This window comes from Pseudophryne corroboree, chromosome 4 (genome assembly GCF_028390025.1).
Source record: "Pseudophryne corroboree isolate aPseCor3 chromosome 4, aPseCor3.hap2, whole genome shotgun sequence".
NCBI lineage: Eukaryota > Metazoa > Chordata > Amphibia > Anura > Myobatrachidae > Pseudophryne > Pseudophryne corroboree.
The window spans coordinates 405365477-405392684 of NC_086447.1; the positions used below are offsets into that span (position 1 = coordinate 405365477).

The 27208-nt window shown below is 40.6% G+C and overlaps 1 protein-coding gene across 5 annotated transcripts in view; it reads left to right on the top strand.

Moving 5' to 3' along the window:
* The window catches only part of ADGRB3 (adhesion G protein-coupled receptor B3), a 1362616-nt gene that overhangs the window by 886287 nt on the left and 449121 nt on the right, over window positions 1-27208 (top strand). For all 5 annotated transcript variants that reach the window (XM_063916752.1, XM_063916755.1, XM_063916756.1 and 2 more), the window contains one exon: window positions 11307-11409. In XM_063916752.1, coding sequence (XP_063772822.1) covers window positions 11307-11409 — 103 coding nt within the window. The remainder of the gene's footprint in view (window positions 1-11306; window positions 11410-27208) is intronic.

Here is a 27208-nt window from a genome sequence, read left to right on the forward strand (position 1 = left end):
ACAATAATTGAGTAATGTGTACACTGGAAATCTGTCAGGTGTGTTACTAGCTTTATTCATGAATGCGAATCTGCAAAGCAAATGCTCTGTTGTAATATCATATTATTTATTTTGCACAAGTGTGTTTATGTTACAGAAATGTACATACAGTATGCAATCTAAAATGCAGAATATCGCCTTTTCTGATAGCAGTATTTGGACAGCTGAGGGCGTGCTTTGTTTGGAGTTGGAGCACCAGTGTTATTAGATTTGCATTAAATTTGAAAAAGAGATTTCATTTAAGTCTTTCATTACTTAAATAAGATATAATACTATAGGATATACATTTCTAGGCATACTTTGATCAATGTAATCAAAACCCCTAAAGACTGAAAATTGAAATATAATAAAAAAAAATGGGTGTGGTATAGAAGGTCTACACTGTCTAGATAGACAGTCATTAGGTCGACACTACTGTATATGTTCGACATGCATTAGGTCAACAGGCATAACAGTTCGACAGGTACAAGAGGTCGACAGTGGTTAAGGTTGACAGGTACAAATGGTCGACACCAACTTGTTGATACATTTTTGGTGGGGGGTTGTGGCCACATCTTATATATTTCATGTTCTGTGACCACTGTCAGTAAAAATTTAACCCCTCGTGGGCTCGCTTCACTTTGCTTGCCACATTTTGGACAAGGTGCCTCTGTGCACTCGCCACAGGTTGCTATTCCTAATCATAGTCCACATGGATAGTAAATCAGGCAAATATTGGGAAGAAATGTGAAAACACGCAAAAAACATGTGTTGTCCATTTTGTGTGTCAATTATTGTCATGTTGACCTTTTGAACCTGTTGACCTTTTGTACATGTTGACCATAAGCACTGTCGACATTTCATCTGTTGACCTTTTGTATCTGTTGACCTTTTGTACCTGTTGATTTAGTGCACGTTGACCATGTCGTGTTGACCTATTGATTGTGTAACTAGAGTTTAGCTCTATCATCCAGATACCTGTAAAACTATGGCAGTAATTGAACAGATGAGGGCTTGCTTTGTTAAGTAAGGAGTTGAAGTACCAGTGTTACTAATTTTGCACTACAGAGACAAAAGACATTTAATACTGCTAATTGTCATTACTTAAATAAGATATACAGTGATAACATTTTATTTCTAGGCACACACTGATTAATACAATGAATTTTTTTTTAAAACAGCATAATAAAATATGATATAAAACTATGCCAATGTCACTATCATTATTAATTTGAAACATACTGTAAAGAAAATGATGCCAATCAGAACAGAATTGTAAGATAAAAAAAGAAAAGCATAGTTCAAGCTACTGTTCTCAACATACATCTTTTGTAGAGCCAAGGGCATAAATACCGTAGGAGCAGGAGGGTGCAGCTGAGAAACCTTCCATCTCAAAGCCTAATGTATATACAATATCTAAGCTTTTCACTATTTGGTGATAGAATACACGGGTGACATAAATTTTTTTCCTGCTGCGCCAAAAAGAGTCTAGTTATGCTGCTTTTTTTTAAAGGGGGGGGTTCAAAATCATAGTGGACATGCACCTTGAAATGTACTTGGGGGAAAATTAGACACGCTTGCACCAATAAAGAATCAATGCTGTTCCACATCTTTTGTGGCTCTTAAACAGAATTTATTAGCATATTTATCTTACATATTTGCACCTTTGAGTTAGAGATGAGCGGGTTCGGTTCACCGAGAACCGAACTCCACGTGGCAAACATGGGTCCGAGTCCGGCTCGGTTATTCCCACCTGACTCGGAAAACCCGAACGAGGCAAAACGTCATCATCCCACTGTCGGATTCTCGCGAGATTCGTATTCAATATAAAGAGCCGTGCGTCGCCGCCATTTTCACTCGGGCATTATAGAGAGTACAGAAAGGATGTGGCTACGTTCTCTCAGCAGTCCTCAGTATCAGTGCTCAGTATCAGTGCTTATTGTCTTGTGCTGCATCGTGCTGCTCAGTAATACTAGTACAGGGTCTCTCTTGTGCTGCATCTTGCTGCTGTAGGGTGCTGTGGTAGTAGTGTCCTGTGACTGTGCATCGGTCATCATCATTCCAGTCACAGTGGTATCTGGGGGGGTGACAATTCCAGAGTGCTTTTGTGCTGCTCACTAATACTAGTACAGTGTCTTGTGCTGCATCATGCTGCTCAGTGTCAGTTCTCAGTAGTATCATCAGTGCTCAGTATCACTGCTCATTGTCTTGCGCTGCATCGTGCTGCTCAGTAATACTACATCACTAATACTAGTACAGTGTCTTGTGCTGCATCGTGCTGCTCACTGTCAGTTCTCAGTAGTATCATCAGTGCTCAGTATCACTGCTCATTGTCTTGTGCTGCTCAGTAATACTATAGTACTAATACTAGAACAGTGTCTTGTGCTGCATCGTGCAGCTCAGTGTCAGTTCTCAGTAGTATCATCAGTGCTCAGTATCACTGCTCATTGTCTCGTGCTGCTCAGTAATACTACATTGCTAATACTAGTACAGTGTCTTGTGCTGCATCGTGCTGCTCAGTGTCAGTTCCAGTGCTGTTTCTAGCAGCGTGCGAGCCGTGCAAACGCAAGGGGCGCCCGCCACGGCACTTTGTGTGTCCTTATCTCCTCTCCTCCCGCTTCCGAGCGCTCCTGCTCGGGGGCGGAGTTTTGCGGAATGACGCGTTTGCGTCGTGACGTCACGACGCAAACGCGTCATTCCGCGAAACCCCGCCCCCCGAGCAGGAGTGCTCGGAAGAGGAAGGAGAGGAGATAAGCCTGGAAGGAGAAGACGGCCGGCGCGAGGGACGTGAGGCGGCTGGACCCGAAGAGCGGGAAGATGTAAGTAGTATCTATATCTCTCTCTCTCCCCCCCCTCCCTTCCTTCACCCCCCCACTTGACACCTGCCTGCCGCGCTGTGTAAAATTGGGCTACCTGCCTGCCATACCGTGTAAAATTGGGACACCTGCCTGCCGCGCTGTGTAAAATGGGGACACTTGCCTGCCACACTGTGTAAAATGGGGACACCTGCCTGCCGCGCTGTGTAAAATGGAGACACTTGCCTGCCACGCTGTGTAAAATGGGGACACCTGCCTGCCGCGCTGTGTAAAATGGGGACACTTGCCTGCCGCGCTGCGTAAAATGGGGACACCTGCCTGCCGCGCTGTGTAAAATGGGGACACCTGCCTGTCGCGCTGTGTAAAATGGGGACACCTGCCTGCCGTGCTGTGTAAAATGGGGACACTTGCCTGCCGCGCTGTGTAAAATGGGGACACTTGCCTGCCGCACTGTGTAAAATGGGGACACCTGCCTGCCGCGCTGTGTAAAATGGGGACACCTGCCTGCCGCGCTGTGTAAAATGGGGACACTTGCCTGCCGCGCTGTGTAAAATGGGGACACCTGTCTGCCGCATTGTGTAAAATGGGGACACCTGCCGGCCGCGCTGTGTAAAATGGGGACACCTGCCTGCCGCATTGTGTAAAATGGGGACACCTGCCGGCCGCGCTGTGTAAAATGGGGACACCTACCTGCCGCGCTGTGTAAAATGGGGACACCTGCCTGCCGCGCTGTGTAAAATGGGGACACCTGCCTGCCGCGCTGTGTAAAATGGGGACACCGGCCTGCCGCGCTGTGTAAAATGGGGACACCTGTGTAAAATTGGGACACCTGCCTGCCGCGCTGTGTAAAATGGGGACATCTGCCTGCCGCGCTGTGTAAAATGGGGACACCTGCCTGCCGAGGTGTGTAAAATGGGGACACTTGCCCTACCGCACTGTGTAAAATGGGGACACTTGCCTGCTGTAATGTGTAAAATTGGGACTTTTTTATTTTTATTTTTTCCCCTGTGGTGGGCGTGATGATATCAGACGAGGCCACGCCCACTTTAATGAGACTGAACCCATTTTAATCAGGCCACACACCCTTGTCTGGAGCGCGCGCGCTTTCGGCGCGAATGCTTTTTCTTTTTATAGTTATGGGGGGGGGGTGGCAAGCAATTTTTTTAAATAGCAATGGGGGGGGACACGCATTTTGACATCTCACACTGGGAGCCAAATTGGCTAGAAACGGCCCTGGTCAGTTCTTAGTAGTATCATCAGTGCTCAGTATCACTGCTCATTGCCTTGTGCTGCTCAGTAATACTACATTACTAATACTAGTACAGTGTCTTGTGCTGCATCGTGCTGCTCAGTGTCAGTTCTCAGTAGTGTCATCAGTGCTCAGTATCACTGCTCATTGTCTTGTGCTGCTCAGTAATACTACATTACTAATACTAGTACAGTGTCTAGTGCGGCATCGTGTTGCTCAGTGTCAGTTCTCAGTAGTATCATCAGTGCTCAGTATCAGTGCTCAGTAGTATCATCAGTGCTCAGTATCACTGGTCAGTGCTCAGTGTCTTGTGCTGCATCTTGCTGCTGTAGGGAGCTGTGGTAGTGTCCTGTCACTGTGCATAGGTCATCATCATTCCAGTCACAGTGGTATCTGGTATCTATCTAGTGGTATCTAATTCCAGACATTACTGCCATCAAATTCCAGATATATTACTGGCATATAATTCCACACATTAAAAAATGGAGAACAAAAATTTGGAGGGTAAAATAGGGAAAGATCACGATCCACTTCCACCTAGTGCTGAAGCTGCTGCAACTAGTCATGGCAGACAATGAAATGCCATCAACGTCATCTGTCAAGGCCGATGCCCAATGTGATAGTAGAGGGCATGTAAAACCCAAAAAGCAAAAGTTCAGTAAAATTACCCAAAAATCTAAACTTGCCAATATGTCATTTACGACACAGAGTGGCAAGGAATGGCTAAGGTTCAGTTTCACATGACAATGGAAGCCCTCATCCTCCTGCTAGAAAAATTAAGAGTTAAGATGGAAAAAGCAGAGTAAAGAACTGTGCGTTCTAAGATGGTATCACAAATCCCCAAGGAGAGTCCAAGTGTGTTGGCAGTTGCGATGACTGACCTTCCCAACACTGGATGGAAAGAAGTGGCTCCTTCCACCATTTGCACTCCCCCTGCAAGTGCTGGAAGGAGCACCCACAGTCCAGTTCCTGATATTGAAATTGAAGATGTCACTGTTGAAGTACACCAGGATGAGGATATGGGTGTTGCTGGTGCTGAGGAGGAAGTTGACAATGAGGATTCTGATGGTGATGTGTTTTGTATAAGTCAGGCACCGGGGGAGACACCTGTTGTCCATGGATGGATAAGGCCATTGACATGCCTGGTCAAAATACAAAAAAAATCACCTCTTCGGTGTGGAATTATTTAAACAGAAATGCGAACAACAGGTATCAAGCTGCGTGTTGCCTTTGTCAAGCCGTAATAAGTAGGGCTAAGGACTATAACCACCTAGGAACATCCTCCCTAATACGTCACCTGGGCCGCATTCATCAGAAGTCAGTGACAAGTTCAAAAACTTTGGGTACCAGCGGAAGCAGTCCACTGACAACTAAATACCTTTTTCCTCTTGTACCCAAACTCCTGCAAACCACACCACCAACTCCCTCAATGTCAAGTTCCTCCTTAGACAGGAACACCAATAGTCTTGCAGGCCATGTCACTGTCAAAACTGACGAGTCCTCTCCTAACTGGGATTCCTCTGATGGATCCTTGAGTGGAACGCCTACTGCTGCTGTTGCTGCTGGCACTGCTGTTGTTGCTGCTGGGAGTCGATCATCATCCCAGAGGGGAGGTTGGAAGACCACTTGTACAACTTCCTTTAAGCAATTGACTGTCCAACAGTCCTTTGTGAGGAAGATGAAATATCACAGCAGTCATCCTGTTGCAAAGCTGATAACTCAGGCCTTGACAACTATATTGGTGTTAGACGTGCATCCGGTATCCACCGTTAGTTCACAGGGACTTAAAGAATTTCTTGAGGTAGTGTGTCATCGGTACCAAATCCCATCTAGGTTCCACTTCTCTAGGCAGGCGATACCAAGAATGTACACAGACGTCAGAAAAAGTGTCCTCAGTGTCCTAAAAAATGCAGTTGTAGCCACTGTCCACTTAACCACGGACATGTGGACAATTGGAGCAGGGCAGACTAAGGACTATATGTCTGTGGCAGCCCACTGGGTAGATATATTGCCTCCCACAGCAACAACAGCGTCGGCTCCAGTAGCAGCATCTCGCAAACGCCAACTCGTTCCTAGGCAGCCTACGCTTTGTATCACTGCATTCCATAAGAAACACACAGCTAACAACCTCTTACGGAAACTGAGGAACATCATCGCAGAATGGCTTACCCCAGTTGGACTCTCCTGGGGATTTGTGATATCGGACAATGCCACCAATATTGTGCGTGCATTACATGTGGGCAAATTCCAGCACGTCCCATGTTTTGCACATACAATAAATTTGGTGGTGCAGAATTTTCTTAAAAATGACAGGGGCGTGCTGGAGATGTTGTCGGTGGCCCGAAGAATTGCGGGCCACTTTCGGCATTCAGCCACCACGTGCCGAAGACTGGAGCGCCAGCAAACACTCCTGAACATGCCCTGCCATCACCTGAAGCAAGAGGTGGTAATGAGGTGGAATTCAACCCTCTACATGCTTCAGAGTATGGAGGAGCAGCAAAAGGCCATTCAAGCCTATACATCTGCCTACGATATAGGCAAAGGAGGGGGAATGCACCTGCCTCAAGCGCAGTGGAGAATGATTTCCATGTTGTGCAAGGTTCTCCAAGCCTTTGAACTTGCCACACGTGAAGTCAGTTCAGACACTGCCAGCCTAATTCAGGTCATACCCCTCATCAGGCTTTTGCAGAAGCAGCTGGAGAGATTGAAGGAGGAGCTAAGATGGAGCGATTCCGCTAGGCATGTGGGACGTGTGGATGGAGCCCTTCATTCGCTAAACCAGGATTCACAGGTGGTCAATCTGTTGAAATCAGAGCACTACATTTTGGCCACCGTGCTCTATCCTAGGTTTAAAGCCTACATTGTATCTCTCTTTCTGGCAAACACAAGTCTGCAGATGTTCAAAGACCTGCTGGTGAGACAATTGCCAAGTCAAGCGGAACGTGACCCGCCAACAGCTCCTCTTTCATTTTCTACCGCAACTGGAGCTGCCAGGAAAAGGATAAAATTTCCAAACCCACCCACTGGCGGTGATGCAGGGCAGTCAGAAGCAAGTGCTGACATCTGGTCCGGACTGAAGGACCTGCCAATGATTACTGACATGTTGTCTACAGTCACTGCATATGATTCTGTCGCCATTGAACGAATGGTGGAGGATTATATGGGTGACAGCATCACTGTAGGCATGTCAGACAGTCCGTATGTATACTGGCAGGAAAAAGAGGCAATTTGGAGGCCCTTGCACAAACTGGCTTTATTTTACCTAAGTTGCCCCCCCCCCCCTCCAGTGTGTACTCCGAAAGAGTGTTTAGTGCAGCCAGTAACCTTGTCAGCAATCAGCGTTGGAGGTAACTTACAGAAAATGTATAGAAGATGATTTTCATCAAAATGAATTATAAATTCCTGCGTGGAGACATTTACCAGCAATTGCCTCCAGAAAGTACACAGGGACCTGTGATGGTGGATTCCAGTGGGGACAAATTAATACTCTGTGAGGAGGAGGATGTACACAGTGAAAGGGGTGAGGAATCGGAGGATGATGATGAGGTGGACATCTTGCCTCTGTAGAGCCAGTTTGTGCAAGGAGAGATTGATTGCTTCTTTTTTGGTGGGGGCCCAAACCAACCAGTCATTTCAGCCACAGTCGTGTGGCAGACCCTGTTGCTGAAATGATTGGTTTGTTAAAGTGTGCATGTCATGTTTATACAACATAAGGGTGGGTAGGAGGGCCCATGGACAATTCCATCTTGCACCTCTTTTTTTATTTATCTTTGCATCATGTGCTGTTTGGAGACTATATTTTAAGTGCCATCCTGTCTGACACTGCAGTGCCACTCCTAGATAGGCCAGGTGTTTGTGCCGCCCACTTTGGTCGCTTAGCTTAGTCATCCAGCGACCTTGGTGCAAATTTTAGGACTAAAAATAATATTGTGAGGTGTTCAGAATAGACTGGAAATGAGTGGAAATGATGATTATTAAACTTAATAATACTATAGGATCAAAATTATCCCCAAATTCTATGATTTTAGCTGTTTTTGAGGGTTTTTTTTTAAATCACCGGAATCCAAAACACATCCGAATCCAAAACCCGAAAGGGTGGTTTTGCCAAAACGCATCCGAATCCAAAACACGGCCGCAGACCCGAATCCAAAACCAAAACACAAAACACGAAAAAAGCCTGCTGCACATCTCTACTTTGAGTAATGCTTTTATATAACTCATAATGAGAAACAAATAGAATTTTTTTTTACTCATTGTCAGTACAAGACATAGAAAGATAAGTAAAGTATCAAATTGAAACCTATACTGCTAAACCACACATAACTGGCATATTAACAATAGACCCTTACATTTACAAAATCTGATTTCTAATTTATTTGTGATTTCAAATTAATAGACTGCACACAACAATTTGCGAATCTGCAAGTCAGAAATGCAAATGCCATTTTGTGATACTACGATCCTGTTTCAGATTGTGCATATTAACTATGTACATATAAAAAGATTAGCAACACATCAAAATAAGTCCTACATCTGTAATGATCAAACTGACATGTTTAAAAACGCACGGGATAGATACAACAACAATTCCTACTTTAGACAGGCTGGGGCACAAACTTGTAAGAGTAAATATAATAGTCTGTGAGTTGTATTCACCCGCTAGTTTTTACAGATTTAAAGCGGAAAATATATAAAAGTTAAAGCCTACTTGGTTTTGCCCATTAAATGATTGCTGCTTTAGACTAATAGCTACAGCAAATAGCAAAAAAAAAAAAAACTTGTGGGGATCTGCTATTGCCATAGTACATTCAGTATTTTAGAAAAAAAATGGATGCTGTCAAATTAACAGAGGCTCTGTTCCTAAAATCATACAATAATAGAAATTATTTTAGAGGGAACTTACAGAGTAGGAAGACTTTTGCACAAATTATATTAAGTGGTACTGACACATGCATCAGTTTATGTAAATTATCTTTTTTGGCAGTAAAAATGTAGGGTTTATAAGCATTTTTTTTTCATTTTTTTTTGTTTATTGACATTATATAAAAATTTATAAAACCATTCTAAATATAATAATAATAATAATAATAATAATAATATTTTTACACATTTAATTGATAACAGTATATTTATATTATTAAAAAAATGTTTGTTTGCATATATGTTTATGATAAACTAGACTACTACAGTACTGAACTGTTTTTTATTGTATTGGGTTCCCACTGATATGTTCCTTGAGGTCCTCTGAATAATATAGGCAATGAATCCTCTTGCTATCATGTTAATTTGCTAATTAGCGAACAAAATCATCAATGCATCAAATTGTCTCTGTTTTTGTGCCACAAAGTAGGTAATGCGGGGGTCAGAGCCACACATGGGTAATGAGGGGGGGGGGGGACAGAGGTACAGATGGGTAATAGATCACATAATAATCAGTCATCCCGTCATATAGGAAAATGTTTATTTTATCTTATTCAAGTGCAGCAACACAGTGTGCAAAGGCATGTGGTGATACAGGGGAGGGGGAAAGGGGGACACCAGTCAGAGGTGCAGTGCGCTGAGGGTACTAATACCATTTGGCCGTCGCCTGTATGTCCCTGACTGCAATGGTCCTGACTCAGGCAGATGGTGGTAATCTTGTAGCCAATAGCATTTGAATTTAAGCACTTATAATTTCCTGTCAGGATATGATGTCATCGGTGTGGACTTACATAATGAGGTCTTCTCACATATTCATCATCACTTACTGTCATTTATACAAAAGTAGGTGAAAATGAGCATTGTCACCTACTTTTCTAAAAATTAAGTTTTGGGCCATTCATTATAAAGGTAACACAGGAGATATCACAGATATCTACTGCTTACCTTTCACACCCGACCAGGCCTAGCTTACCCATACACTAGTATGGGGACCTCATTCATCAATTCTGAAAAAACAATAAGAATTGGAATTACATTCCCAAAGCATATGTAAAGCCAGGTACACACTGGAGCGATATTGGCACAATATGTTGTTTCTGGCCAAATCAGAATGACATATGTGGCTTATCACTCAGTGTGTATGTCCAATGTATGGGTGCCCATGGTCACTAGCAACATCACTCAGTCGGTCCTGCTGCATGGCCAACAGGGTGATAATGCTAGTGACCTTGTTCTGTGTAAATAAAGGATGGAGCATTATGTTCATCTGTCCTTCATACATCGTTCTAATCTGTACCCAGGATCTGATATGTCAGCCCAAGGGGCCAACATATCAGCTGGGGACACATCACTTAGTGTGTGAGCACAGCTTAAGAGTCATTACAACTGGGGCACAGATGTTCACCTGCCCATTTTAAACAAATTTAGAGGAGTAAGATATGCTATACAGTATATAAGACATAAAAGTGGATTTGTTGTTTTTTTCAAGTACCAAGTGAGGCATCTTTTAATCCTTCCCAGTACTTAATTTCACTATTGTTCTGTAAAATTACCAACATCAGTCTATCATCTGTGTTTTAGGGGGAGATGTACTGTACCAAACCTTTTAAAGAATGAAGAAATGGACCAGTAGGGAAGTTTCCGTAGCAACCAATCAACTTCTGTCTATTTTATAGAATGTACTTGATAAATGCTATCTAGTAGTTTATTGGGTGCTATGGGCAACTTTTCCACTTCTCTCCTTCTCCACTCTTTATAAGGTTTAATACTTTTCCTCTACGTGCAATTAAGCCATCACGCAGTGTTATGGCATGCAGAAAAGAATACATTAAGAAAACCATTAAGTGGGACAGTGTCAATTATTGAAGGCTGAACCTTAAACTGGGATTGCATTCCAAGGCATGTTTCAATTGTAGGTATATAGAAAAATACATTTTCGTTAAATAGAACTTGTGTTTAAGTTTACCAGTAAATTTTACAGTAATAATATTGGGACCACCTTCAAATAGTCCTAACATATTTAAAGACTTTACTTGGCCTAAAAACCATTTACAGTATATGTATGTGATGTTACATAAAAAAACTTTCACAATTATTTTTATGTTAAAATAGTGCTACTTGCAATGTGAGGCCAGTTATATATAGAGTAATAGTTTCCATTTTCAGATTTACGGCTTGGCCTACTCTCTGTCAAAACTAACCCCTAAACTGTAGTGTTAAAATACAAGTGTGTATTCTTTAAACGTGGAAAATTATTAATATATTGTTTATGTTACTCATGATTTTCATATTTTTTTTTGCAGAAATTTTACAGTTGTGAATTCTAAGATCATTGTAGTTACTATCCATCCAGAACCAAAATCTGCAGAGTCTCTGGTCGAGATTGAACTTGCTCATCTGAACAATGTAAGTATACATTTACCTTAATTTGCCTTAATTAAAATAAATAACAAATGTGTATTTTGAAAATGCCTTATAACTTTATCTTACTCTGAGAGCATATTCTTGTAGCTTTAGTCCTGCAAATGTATGAGGTATCCAATGCATTCATGCAGTTCCACCTATCAAGATATAGGGCAGCGATGGGGAACCTTTGGCACTCCAGCTGTTGTTGAACTACACATCCCAGCATGCACTGCGACAGGTTTGCTTTTTGGCCATGCTAAAACTGTAGCAGGGCATGCCGGAATGTGTAGTTCAACAACAGCTGGAGTGCCAATGGTTCCCCATCACTGATATAGGGTAATAAAATATGACAAAACCATACTTTCAAACCATATACTAGACATGTGTGGAATGTCTGTAAAGTAGAAATACATTTAATCTGAATAGACTCCTGGGGTGGGATCACCCAACATGCTGGTTACCAGCTGATTTCAGACATTTTTTTTAAAGGGGCACTCACTAGGCATGGTGTTGCCTTGTAAGTGATTGTCCCTTTATAAAAACCTCTGAGATCAGCCAGCAAACCGCACTTCCGGCGATCTCAGACTCCATTACATCACATTGCTGGTTTCAATACTCACTCAATTGCTGTGCTGCCTACATGTCACATAATTGCTGTGCTGCCTACATGAAACCCTGCCACCTTTACACCCACTTAATAAGTTGCAACATGGTATATTAAACTCAGATGGAAGTTCTTACTAATATAACAGACTGTGTCATAAAAGTGAATATTTAGTATGTGTGCATACACAGCAAAAAAAAATAAAATAGGGATTGATTTAGAGTAGGCACCAACTTTGCATCACAAATGCTGTAGATATGCAAACCATATACAGAATGGTTTGCACTTTTCATAATGAGCACTGACCCAGCTTGGTCGATATAGGGGGAAATTTCCTAAAACAGCCCCAACTCCTCATGGCTATGGAGACAATGGTAATGTATACAAGATAGATAAATATTAAGTACGTGTTATTCCTGAACTTAAGCACTAAATAAATGTACAGGCCCACACTATTTTAATTGTTATATGAATGCACACCAACCTTACCATCGTTTCCTACTTTATTGTATTTTAAAATCCACAGGTGATATTCCTGTAATAATCCGACAATAATCCAACAGGGGAATAGAAAAACCTTTTACCTGCTAAAAAGCTAGAGCAGAATTAAAAATCAGTACAAATGGGTTTGTTCCTGACTAACCAATAAGAGTGGCTAACCTCTGCCTAATCCATGAGAAAAGCAGTTTTATTGGGTAGTCTTATATAGACCCATTGTCATTCATGAATTCATTTAAATGAAATTCAGAAACCATGATATGTTGTATATTAAGATTTTACACAATTTATTTTTGTGCACATTTTTGCCTGCCTTATATGTACATATTAATTTTCAGACTTCAAATAAGTTGGTTTATGTGCTGTAAACGTAAACAGTGTGATTGATATATATTATTGAGATGTTCTGGGGTATGTTTCTCAGTAGAGTGGTCAGTGAGGCGTTTTTGGGGGCTCAAATAAATAAGGGTCACCATAGAGCCTGTCCCGTTAAAAACAAATTGGTGCTTTAGTACTGTCAGCATATAGCTACAGAAAAGAGAACATTTTGGTGGTGGTTTAATAACAATCAACAATTTCTAGGTAGACAGTTTTAGGGCGACACCATATGATCAACCTGCATTAGCTCGACAAGTGCAAAAGGTCGACAGGTATGAAAAGTTGAATGTGCTTAAGGTTGACAGGTACAAAAGGTCATCAGGTTTAAACGGTCAACATGAAAATGGTTGACACAAATATGGTCGACATTTTTTTATGTTGTCCCAAATGTAGTATCTTTCCAGTTCTCTGACCAGCATTAGTAGAAATGTGTACCCCTGCAGGCTTGCTTCTCTCACCACAATTCAGGCATAGTGGCTTGCTCCACATCTCTTACCACAGGTTACTATTCCCAATAAATGTGCACATGGATAGTAAATAAAGCAGATCCTAAATTTAGAACAAAATAACTAATGCACATTGATGATATGGTGTCAACCTAATGACTGTCAACCTATACATTATAGAACTATCATCTGGGCATTCAGGGCACTATCTCACTTCTGCAGCCCTGTCTGTTAAGGCCAGGTAGTTTGCACACAATGTATCCAAAGTCTCACAGTCTTACCTGCTTGCAGGTATGGCCAAAGGACACATGGCCTCCACTGGCCACTGGACCTAGCCTGCCTGTCTTTTCACAGCCCCACCTGGAATATACCCTCTATCCAGCCCTAGGGCATGGCTTACCCCCTTTTTCAACTTGTGTCGGGTGTCCCTCTATCTCCACATCAAATCAGTGACTCTCTACTGGACTCTCTACTGCCACACTATGCATATTAACAGACTGTCCTTTGATGGTAGTGGGTGCAGAGATTAAAATCATCTCCAAGGCTGGCAAATATATGGTTGTTTTGTTTTGTCTAAAAGCTCTCTAGTCCTTTCAGCTAATTTTATTATATTGTTAGGTCTTATTATAACAATACTGTTGACAGATGATTTGGGAATGATCCACCCAAATATCTAAAGTACACTTTCTTGTCGAAATAGATGCACAGTGATGTAAATTACAACTTAGAAGTATGAACATGGGCAGGGCCGAAACTAGGGGGGGGCTAGGGGGGCAGGCGACCTGGGCGCCGGATTGGAGGGGGCGCCGAGACCCCCTAACACCCACTCCCTATGCGCCTTTGTACTTTGAGAATTGAAACCCCCTTCTCCGTCCTCCCGAGTGCCCAGCTCGGGGGGGCGGGGTTTCGCGGAATGACGCATTGCGTCGTGACATCACGACGCAAACGCGTCATTCCACGAAACCCCGCTCCCCCTGAGCTGGGCACTCGGGAGGACGGAGAAGGGGGAGCCGCGCAGACGAGGAGGGAGAGGCGGCTGAAGAGCGGCGAGAACCGCTTCAAATGTAAGTCAGCCCCTCTCCCTCCCTCTCTCTCTCCCTCCCTCCCTCCCTATCCCCACCACCTGCCGGAATGTGTAAAATGGGGACCTGTCTGCCGCAATGTGTAAAATGGGGACACTTTTTCCTGCCGCAATGTGTAAAATGGGGACACTTTTTCCTGCCGCAATGTGTAAAATGGGGACACTTGCCTGTCGTACTGTGTAAAATGGGGACACGTGCCTGCCGCAATGTGTAAAATGGGGACACTTTTTCCTGCCGCAATGTGTAAAATGGGGACACCTGTCTGCCGCAATGTGTAAAATGGGGTCACCTGTCTGCCGCAATGTGTAAAATGGGGACACTTGCCTGTCGTACTGTGTAAAATGGGGACACGTGTCTGCCGCAATGTGTAAAATGGGGACACTTGCCAGCGTACTGTGTAAAATGGGGACACGTGCCTGCCGCAATGTGTAAAATGGGGACACTTGCCTGTCGTACTGTGTAAAATGGGGACACGTGTCTGCCGCAATGTGTAAAATGGGGACACTTGCCAGCGTACTGTGTAAAATGGGGTCACCTGTCTGCCGCAATGTGTAAAATGGGGACACTTGCCTGTCGTACTGTGTAAAATGGGGACACGTGTCTGCCGCAATGTGTAAAATGGGGACACCTGTCTGCCGCAATGTGTAAAATGGGGTCACCTGTCTGCCGCAATGTGTAAAATGGGGACACTTTTTCCTGCCGCAATGTGTAAAATGGGGACACTTTTTCCTGCCGCAATGTGTAAAATGGGGTCACCTGTCTGCCGCAATGTGTAAAATGGGGACACTTGCCTGTCGTACTGTGTAAAATGGGGACACGTGTCTGCCGCAATGTGTAAAATGGGGACACTTGCCAGCGTACTGTGTAAAATGGGGACACGTGCCTGCCGCAATGTGTAAAATGGGGACACTTGCCTGTCATACTGTGTAAAATGGGTACACGTGTCTGCCGCAATGTGTAAAATGGGGACACTTGCCAGCGTACTGTGTAAAATGGGGTCACCTGTCTGCCGCAATGTGTAAAATGGGGACACTTGCCTGTCGTACTGTGTAAAATGGGGACACGTGTCTGACGCAATGTGTAAAATGGGGACACCTGTCTGCCGCAATGTGTAAAATGAGGTCACCTGTCTGCCGCAATGTGTAAAATGGGGACACTTGCCTGTCGTACTGTGTAAAATGGGGACACGTGTCTGCCGCAATGTGTAAAATGGGGACACTTGCCAGCGTACTGTGTAAAATGGGGTCACCTGTCTGCCGCAATGTGTAAAATGGGGACACTTGCCTGTCGTACTGTGTAAAATGGGGACACGTGTCTGCCGCAATGTGTAAAATGGGGACACTTGCCAGCGTACTGTGTAAAATGGGGACACGTGTCTGCCGCAATGTGTAAAATGGGGACACTTGCCAGCGTACTGTGTAAAATGGGGACACGTGCCTGCCGCAATGTGTAAAATGGGGACACTTTTTCCTGCCGCAATGTGTAAAATGGGGACACCTGTCTGCCGCAATGTGTAAAATGGGGTCACCTGTCTGCCGCAATGTGTAAAATGGGGACACTTGCCTGTCGTACTGTGTAAAATGGGGACACTTTTTCCTGGATATGAAATTTATGTTAGAAAAGGCAATTTTTCAGGTAAAAAAGTTCTGAAAGAGATATATATATATACATATATATATATAATATTTTTATTCATTTATTTATTTATTTTAAAATGTTTAGTTTTTTTATTTATTTATTGTAAAAAAAAAATCTTTTTTTTTTTTGGGGGGGGGGGGGGGGGTCAAATGACTACCTTGCCCCGGGTGACAAAAATCCTAGTTTCGGCCCTGACATGGGCAGGGGCAGCATTTCATCACAAAACATGAAAGCATGTTAAGCATGAAAGAGTGTTATTGTTATCAAAAATGAGTGACCGCCAGATTGTCAAGGTTTGACAAAGGCTAATAGGGTCAATTAAAGACAATAAATCATTGGAGTTGTATAACTGTGTGTAACATTGATGCAATGACCTTTAGGTGGATCATTTTTCAATTGTTTTGGATTCATGTTTTTGGAATCTAAATATTTTTGGCAAAAGTGTTCTGGTTACAGGAAAGTTGCCTGTTGGTTTTCTTATCTACACAATGAGCTAGCGGAAATATAAAAATCAACAATCTTGCTTCTTTGTGACAAAATATTTGACCGCTGAATCATTAATGGATGGCTCCTTTCTATCAAAAGGAAAGAAAAAACACTAATAAAAAACCACTGTAAAACTTTTCTGATATACTTTGAGCCTTCTCCATACAGCTCAACTCCTTGCAAAGGAACACTCTGAAATCATCTCTTAGAAAGACCCTTAATTAGCTTATTGTAGGTGAACCAATAACTTCTCAGTTAGGACTGCTTAGAGCCAAACTGAATACTTGGACTGGCAAAGTTACTCATGAGAAACCCAGACTGGATTTGTTGTGCAGATGATTAGGTTGAACAGAATAAAAAGCTCTCCATCTTTCCATTAGTTCCAGACCCAGAGTCCCTAAACAAATTGCACAAGTCCTACTGTGATTTACTCAAACTGATGTCTAATATCTTTAGGTCAGATTACATGTTACCATGCAACAAAAAGGTTTTGAATATATACTTTATCCTTGAATGTAATTCATTTTGTGAAATAAAGAGCACAGTAAATCTAAGGAAATTATTTTCCTCTTAGCATATCACATTGTATTATCTTTGTGTACAAGTCAGGAAAGGTTTTATCAGAAGTTGTGACCACTTGCAATTTATTTTACTTAAATTATTATTATTATTATTATTATTATTATTATCCTTTATTTATATGGCGCCACAAGGGTTCCGCAGCACCCAATTACAGAGTACATATGCACATAATAGTGATATGGATGTGTTTAAGGTATGGCTTTTTATTAAAAAAAATGAAGATACTTTAAAGTTCAACTGAGTTCATTAATGTGTCAAGTAATGACTACATTTTATGTCACAACTAGTGAAAATTTATCATTTTAAGATTGTAAGTGTTTACAGTGTTACATTTTTAATGACAAGGTGGCTATATTTGTTATCCTGTGCCCATCTGGAATAGCTGCATCTGCACTCAGTGCATCTAGTAAAGGTAATGTATCAGATGAAAGATGTGTAATGTCACCAAAATAATATTGGAGAACATGATTATAAATAGATCTGCTTATACAGTGTTTGTAAAATAGCTGATTAAAGTGATGGCTTGGAAACCTTGTGTTCGTTTTTCTTAGACTCTGAAGCACTTTAGCTCTTCGCATCAATTAGTATAGTCTCCTCTATTTATCTTTTAATGTGGGTCAATTGCTGTCAGTACCAGATAGCTAAATGGCTCTAGTGCTCTTGTGAACTCATAATGCTACTTTTACAAATGGAAATTCTGCCCTGTTTAGCAGACAGTTACTTGTAATGCTTTATACACCTAAACACTGTATGGGAAATAACTGTCATGTATGTCTCTGCATACACTATGAACCATTTATACCTAAAATTCATAAAAACATATCTTGAGTATCCCCTAAACTTGTTTATGCGCTAGCATGTACAGTATGTAATTTCTTATTTATTAAATGAAGATTGTTCTTTATACATGAAAATGTAGGCATTTTTACTGCTGGTTAAATGTATGCACTTACTCTATCATGTAAATTGACCTTTAGTACCTGCATTTCATTTTACAGCTTGTACAACTGTTTTTATACAAATTGATCAAATATCTTCTTTTTGTACATGGCTTAATAGAAATATTTGCAATTGTAATTTCTTCACATGACATACTAGGGTAAATTTAATAGGGTGTGAAAAGCAGGAGGTGTGGAAGTTTGTGCGAGAATGCCCATATTTTTAAAACTGCGATCACAAGGCAAAACTAGGTTGGCATTCTCACACAACTCTTGCACCTACGGCTTCTTGCTCCGTATTACATTTACCCCACTGTATTTGATTTACCAAGGCATTCCTGTCTACTAATACATATAATAGTATGACAACACAAGTTGGGAGTTTTAATAGTTATGGACCAATAGAACCACCAGAGGTTAAAATGTTAAATGTTGTAGCCCATTTAGATTTTAAGCTCTCACTAGCAGGTCTCTCTCTCTCTCTACTGTATTTTCTACATAATAATATAATCTGAACACTAAAATTATGTAATTACTGTATACAGTATATATACAGTATGTAAAATTGTGTTCTTGTCTGTACCATACACCGTGCTTTATGTTTTCTCCTTTTACACAGCACTACATAGCCTGTCTTGCACCATATAAACAATAATACAAAGAAGAAATAATAAAGAATGGATTGCCCCTTGTATGAGATTGTTTAAATATAAAACAACCTACACAGAAATATTAATGTAATGCTATTCACACAGACGTAAACCTATGCAGATGTTTTAAAGAGTGGTTCCTGAAACATGTCCTACCATGTGAACATGCAATAGTCTCCTATGCTATACTGCATTTGTTAATGATGATTTGTTGAGTGCAATAAATGAAGAACCAATAGAGTAGTCCTATGAGGAAAAGTATAGATTCCTGGATCCCTAATGCTATTCACACAGGCGTAAACTTATGCAGATGTTTTAAAGAGTAGTCCCTGAAACATGTCCTACCATGTAAAGATTCAATAGTCTCCTATGCTATACTGCATTTGTTAATGATGATTTGTTGAGTGCAATTAATGAAGAACCAATAGAGTAGTCCTATGAGGAAAAGTACAGATTCCTGGATCCCTACTGCTATTCACACAGGCGTAAACCTATGCAGATGTTTTAAAGAGTAGTCCCTGAAACATGTCCTATCATGTGAACATGCAATAGTCTCCTATGCTATACGGCATTTGTTAATTATGATTTGTTGAGTGCAATAAATAAAGAACCAATAAAGTAGTCCTATGAGGAAAAGTACAGATTCCTGTATCCCAAAATGGTGGTGGTTTATTGGGTTTGGTGTAGAGTCTATAAAACTGGGAGCATGGATTAGCAGACTTAGGGGAATGGTAAAGTATATTGTGGGAATGGATTTGAACAACAGGGATTTCAGTTTATTTTGTACTAGTATTTTCTTATAAACTGTTAGGAGAAATGAGAGAGATTATGAGGGGAAGTCAATTGCCTGCAGTAAATTGCGACGGGTGAAAGATGGAGGCAGTCTCAAGCTTTAACGCCCATGGCTATTCAATTGCACTCCCTCTTTCCCCTGAAACCCTGTTTAACTCCCATTAAATTAATGGACGTTAACATGGATTCACGAAGTTTACACACATAATTAGTGAAAAGTTCACAGATTTGTGTGTTAACATGGTCAAGGCACCCGTTAACTCGCTGGTTATCTGGGTTTTTATTTCACCTCTTTTGCTCTAATTGAATTCCCCCCTATTTCTCAAATTGCCAGACTTTATTAGTACTGCAAGATACCTCCTGTATAGAGCTCTAATTAGAATTACCTTGAATGCTTTCCTTTCTGGACCGCCTAGAGGAAACACTGCTCAGATAGGTTAAATGGAAGTTAAATAGATACACAGATTATACTAGTTTTTTTTCAACTGAATGAACATATTTCTTCACAGAAACTTTATTTTACCAAAACTTAAATATTGTCACAAAATGACAGCTTTTAATTAGGGGTAGAATTAAAGCTCTGCTTCTAGGGAATAGCAGAGTTTTTATTGTCAGAGAAATGAAGATAAATAATCTAGGAACAATTGTGACCTGATGTATGGAACTGGTAATAGTCTTTATGGTATAGTGTCCAGTTAGCGTTCTCATCATAGGAAATCAGTCTGCTTCTGATCATGCCTTTTTAATAGTAGGGATGAAAAGATAGCTGGTCCAGCCAGCATTCCCAGCTGTAGTCAGTCTGGCTGTAGATTGAACATGATTTATAGTAGTAAACTTTGTAACAAGTACTAAAGACGTAATCTGCTGCAGTCTTGTAAACATAATAAAAAGTCCTTGTTGTGGTTCAGTGCAGACTTGCACTTTCCTTAGAAGGACCAGTTCACATAAACACATAATACTGTTTTTTGTTAGAGAAAATTACATTGTCTATCCGGTTTTCTCCTGTTTCCTGTCAAACAGTTCCAGATAGAGACATTACTGTTAAAACGACTGTTACTATTATGGATTTTATACTAAGGTATAATTTAAATTTGTTTTAAGAACCATTAAACTTAAAAAAATGATTTTGATTTATGTCTTCCTTAACATAAAGTCTAGCATTGCATTAGCCATGTTAAATGTGAAATAAGGTAAAATATTAAAATATACATAAAATAGCCATTCCAAGAATTGTGGGACCAAACATAAAAAGTGATTTGGTGTTTTAAAAGATAATAGATAATACCCTGAGAAATGGCCCAAGGCTTTTTATCAGTCATCAAATCATAGATATGTAAATAATTTTTCTTTTGTGCTAAAGAGCATTGCATTTTATGAAACATTATTTTATCTATTAACCTGAGTTGAACTTTGTTACCTTGTGTGTATGTTTTTAATGTTTTTGCCAGATTTATGCAAAAAAAATAAAAAAATCATATTCAATATTTTGTCTACCAAATGGTATGACAGTGCTTCTTTTCTCCCTATATACTAATAAATTATTTGTGCACAATTTTTATAAATACATCAGATAGTAAACTGTAGTTACAGTATACTTAGTTAACTGTTCTTGTTTTCATCTTATATAGTAGCTCTGATAGGACTATGGGTCATAATTACCAAACATTTTTGGGGGGATAACTGCAAAAACTAATTTTCCCCATGTTCTAAGAAGGAGGGACTACAGCAGATATCTTCTCCCATTATCATTCACAAAAGTAGCCCCATAGGCTTCTGCTTGGCCGTAGTAAATAACACCATCTTTGTGCAATCAGCAGACCATGCATGTACAGTAGTGTGGCCAGAGTCTAAACATGGAAGAAGTAGGATGATCACATTAGTGATCATTTTACTTTTTACACATTGAAGCCCCTGCTCCAGGATGTCATTAATGGTTTAGATTCAGTCAATACTTAATTTCTTATTGCCACGATATGCAGTGATAACAAATTATAACCATGGAGGCCAAGTTTCGATAGTTGTGAATATGACCTTATGAAACACAGTAACTGTACATAGACTTGCTAATGTTTATAACATGGACCCCAATTAAATGCAATGGCTGCAATGTGCCATTCTTAAATGACACCCGTAGAGATGTGCAAGAAAAGTAATGATGGTCAGGGTACCATATATGGAAGATATGCCAAACATCGCAGTGATGTTCAGCTGCACATTCCATTGAATTGAACCATTCATGAAATGTAATTTCTAAAATATGGTTATGGAGGAAAAACGGCAAATGATCTCACAAAACACTCTGATACTGCAGACTTTATACACACAGATTATAGAATAGAATAAAGGAAGCGCATATACATATTTTTCATAAAAGAAACAATTTTTAATTTGACAATCAATAAAAGAAATATGTCACTTTCACCAGATTACTCCAAACGCAATGCTTTCATGTATATGTTTAGCACATATTAGGGGCACATTGAGATTTAGCATCTAATGCATACTGTATATTCCATAGTTCCTCCAGAGGGTTAATAAAACGTTAGTGCAATGAGCCCAGTAGGTGCAATTAGCCAGGTGATGCAAGAAAGTGTCTTTAGGCTTTTATGGAAGAATACAATGTTTCAATGAAACAGAACTCCCTTTGTTCTATTCTAGAATTTGTGTACAGCATGGTATTTCAGAGTACCGAATGGGAGCTGCTATTTCAATGTGAGAGTGACCAATATTCATTACACACTGCTCTAAGAACCTGATTTAATTATATTAGAATATAATTGTTTTTAAAGTGTTTATAGTTATACATACGGTACTAAAGGGCTGATTCAGAGGTTGAAGCTATTATAACATAGCCACTAAATCTTTGTATGCAGCGGCTTTGCAAAATTATGCAAAAGCCGCAGGAGGCACCTTATATTAAAAGGTGCCTCCTGGCAGCTCCTGTGATCCATGCTGCATCTGAAGTGGCAGCATGGAATCATCTGCATTAGCAACAGATATCTGAGTAACCCTGAGGTTGTGCAGAATGTTCAGTGAAATCACACTGCTGGAGTCAGTCCAAGGACGCAGCTGCTGGCTTCGCAAAGCCCAGAAAATATGGCCATCATGCACTGCCATTTCTAGTGGCGAGTGAGCCATGCAAATACATTGGGCACACAGTGCAGCACTTAAATGCTGTTATTCAGGCTCCCCCTCCTCCTATCCATAGCACTCTACTCGCTAGGCAGAGTTTTGAGAAATGGCGCGGTTGCATAATGATGTCACAATGCAACCACGTCATTTCATGAAATTCTGCCCAGTGATCAAAGTGCTATGGCTAGGAGGATGGGGAGCCAGAATAGCAGGGAGCCACTGGCACTGGCCTTTGGCAATGAGCATTACACTCCCCTGGTAATGAGCATTACACACCGCTGGCATTGAGCATTAAACACCTCTGGAAATGACCATGACAGACAGGGCATGAAACCCCTGGCAATGAGCATTACAAACCCCTGACAAGAAGCATGACAGCTAGAGCATGAAACACCTGGCAATGAGCTTTACACACCCCTGGCAATGAGCATAATAGCCAGAGCATGAAACCCTTGGCAACAATCATGACAGCCAGAGCATGGAACCTAAAGCATGAAACCCTTGGCATCAAGCATGTAGTTTAAAAGTAATTGGAAGCCTTACTGTGGGGCATAATGAATCATGGACATTGTGGTATGTGGCATACTATGGTGCAGGGGGCATAATATGGTGCAAGGGGCATTACTGTGTCGGGCTTAATATGGTGGAATTTTTTTCTTTCCTGAAGTGGCGAGTTCTGTTGGAGCAGAGTCAAAAACTGTGGTGTAAGGTAGTCTTTTCCTGCGAGGCCACACCCATTTAGCGAGACCATTTAATGAGGCCATGCCCCCTCATCGTTGGGGAGGCACATTTTTTTACTGTTCGCACTGGGAGCCAAATTGGCTAGAAACAGCTCTGCTGACATACCCCACTTTCTGGAATATTGCTCCATCTCCAATCACCAGCAGCATGTCAATCATGCTGCGGCCTTTGGGGCACTGCAAGTGACATTGCAGCCCCAGATCTGCACATGCGCAGTGTGGCTTCTGCACATGTGCAGCTCCTAAAACATTAATGTTAGCAGGTATATCGAAAATGCTTCCACCTCTAAATCAGTCCTAAAACCATTATTTCCTAGTTTGTGGCATTATGCACCTATTTATTCATGGTTGTACCATGATTGCATTTTTGTTGAACACATTTTAATGGGTGGAACTTGTCAGTCATCTATTGCGTAATATATTCCCTAGCAAATTTGCAATACATACAATAAATCCCTTCTCTATTAAAACATTTTTTGCAGTTAATATAAAATAGCAACATCTAAAACATATGATATGTACCAATACATTTTCCTATAGATGTAAATAAAATTATTACAAATGTGATTTAGTTGTCCATTTACTATGCGCTGGACGGAGATAAAGTGGACGGAGATAAAGTATCAGCCAATCAGCTCCTGACTGCCTTATTACAGGTTGAGTTTGAAAAGACAGGTAGGAGCTGGTTGGCTGGTACTGTACTTTATCTCTGTCCATTTTATCTCCATCAAATGCTTAGTAAATAATGGAGTAATGATGCTAATACTCAAATACCAAACTGAATCTGAATCTTAGTTTATATATAGAGAGAAAGCTTTAGTCACTCTTTTTTGTTCCAGAGCTTACTCCTCCTCCACACAGTTAATTTTTACTGTGAATTACCTGTGGGTTAAATGGTATTGATACCTATTCATGTGTAGCTATTGTTGAAGGTAATCTGTAAAGATTTTAAACAGGCCAAGGCTTTTGTGTGAGAGTTCTAATTTATATTTCATATAATGTGCAGGCCTTGAAATGTTAGCACTTATCTTGTGTAACTGAGTTGGATAGAGATACATCCTCCTATTGAGTCCTCTAACTGCTTATCTTCGGTAGTTGTGTCTGTAGCTGTTGTCATGGTAACTGTCCCTGAAATTGAAGCCTACTGTATATGAAGAAGTTGCTGACACTGTGGCTGCTAGTTTCTTACTTTAAAGCTATTGTTATTTAAGGGGAGATGTACTAAGCAGTGAAGAAGCGGAGAGGTGAGTCAGTGGAGAAGTTGCCCATGGCAACCAATCAGCATTAAAATAACATTTATAATTTGCATACTTTAAAATTATACAGAGCAGCTGATTGGTTGCATGGGCAACTTCTCCACTGGCTTACTTCTCCACTCTTGTCACTACTTTGTACATCTCCCCATCAGTCTTAATCTGATCTACTCTTTTATGATTATCTCTCCCACTCATGCCACCTTAAACTATACTGTTAATATATGTTATTCAATTCTAACCCAAACTCTTGGTCTCCTGCTTTTATTAACCTACTACTTATGCTCACAACTTCATCGTAGTCACTTAGAGTCAAGATAGCGGTTGGAGACTACTCCACTCAACATCCATACTTTGATTTTAGCACCTGGCTAATAATTCTGTTTTATTGCTAATAGCCCCAAGTCTGATGAGACTTTACCATTACTTGAGTCATACGATGTGTGTCTATTAAATAATGAGATTGATGCTATAATATTTGTTTTTATTTATATTAAGTAAATTTAAAATCTGTTCCCTTTTTATGTTCTCCCCTTCTGCATCAACACTCTCGTGCATTCTTATTTTCCATTTGTCAAAATCATACTGTAGCTGATTGTCAGCTGTCTCAACAGCTCTGCCATTTTCTTCTTTACCACAATAACTGATGCAAAACACTGTGCTATGTCTGGCAAGTATGGAGGATGTTCTAGCACTGCAATCTGTTTCTCGGTCAAAAACTACTTCACTGAGAGAGTTGTGTGTGCTGATGCATTGTCCTGATGGAAGATGAAAACATTTTCCCACAACTCTTTCTTCTGATTCTTTCCCGCAACGTTTCTAGAACATTTTGGTTGTATTGTTGATTCACTGTTGCTCCTCTTACCGCTTCTGCCAAAATAACACCCTTGATAGTAAAGAAAACAATTAACATGGCTTTGAATTTGGATTTGCTTTGACGTGCTTTCTTCATTCTTGGTGATGATAGCGTTTTCCAGTGCATGGACTGGTGTTTTTTTCTCAGGATCATACTGGAAGTTACATGTTTCATCATAGGTAATAGCTTCATCTAACAAATGCGAGTCCGCTTGGATTTGTTCCAAAATGTCGGTACAAATTTGCTTTCTACTTTCTTTCTGCTCGACAGTGAGAAGCCTTGAAACCATCTTAGCACAAACTTTTGTCATGGTAAGAGCTTGATTCAAAACTTGCCTAACAATTTTTTTGTTCATGTTTATCATTTCTGCTATCATTCAGATGCTCAATTTGAAAATGTTCTTAATATTTTAAACATTTTCATTTGGTTTTGATGAGCAAGACCTTCCAGGATGTTCATCATCTTTGACATCCTCATGACCATCACATAGGGGCCTATTTACTAAGCCTTGGATGGAGATAAAGTCACTGGAGATAAAGTACCAGCCAATCGGCTCCTAACTGCTATGCAACAGGCTGTGTTTGAAAAATGACAGTTAGGAGCTGATTGGCTGGTACTTTATCTCCAGCAACTTTATCTGCATCCAAGGCTTAGTAAATAGACCCCTAAATCTTTTGTGCCACTCAAACACACATGCATGTGACAATCTGCCCCTTAAGTCTCGGTTAGCATACAGAAAGATTTGGTGGGTGTTTTGTTCTATTTAACTAAAAATTTAAAGTTAACACGTTGCTGTACATTAAAAGTAAGCATTTTTACAGCACACAGGAAAAACTCAACTTCTGCAAATGCTGTGTGACAGCAAACTATCTGTGCGAGAGGGGTAAATCATTAAAAAAATATAGAGATAGTCCAAGTTCAATATTTCCCCACTCCCTTTTAACTCGCACAGTATGGTTTATTTTTTACAAGTACAGTCTTGTTATTTAATAATCACACCTCATAATTGTATATAATTAAATATGAAATTGGAGAGACAGCAATCAACCAACAATTCTTCAGGATATGTATCTTATATAAAACCATACTGAATAAGTATGAATAATTAAGTTTTATGTGTAAGGTCATTAATTAGAAAACTAATGAGATAAACAGGAAGTCTTGCTTTAGTATTTGCAATACTCTATGGAAGTGAATGCTGATCAACAACCCAACTCCTCCAGGAACAGTACTTCTCTGCACATTGTTTTGCTCTCTTCCTATCAGCTCTTCTGTTGGCCGCAGCATAAGCAATGCTGACAAGAGCATATTGTGTACCAGATGTGGTGGACATTAAGAGGTACAGTATTTGGGGCAATGGACGATGCTCCTCTTTAGGCATGGCACCCTGAGAAGTCCGCCTCCACTGACTCTATTTGTTTTGCCACTGCTGCTGTTACTCTTGTTGTCCTTTGCCCTCCTGTTTAAGCAACTACAGTACTCTTTATATTCCTGCACTGTCTTTTCCTGATCACTATTTACAGTCATTGTCCCTCATTTTGTCCCCTTCATATGGATATTTTCTTTAGATATCCTTATCTGACTGCAGTCTTTATGTTCCTTTCTTTATATATTTAAATATTTTTTTTCCATGAATGTTCCTTAACAATCATTCTCCTGGTTTCTTTTCAAATTCTTTTCCCTGGGTGTTTATCCTCTTTCCCTACTTTTCTGACATGTACAAT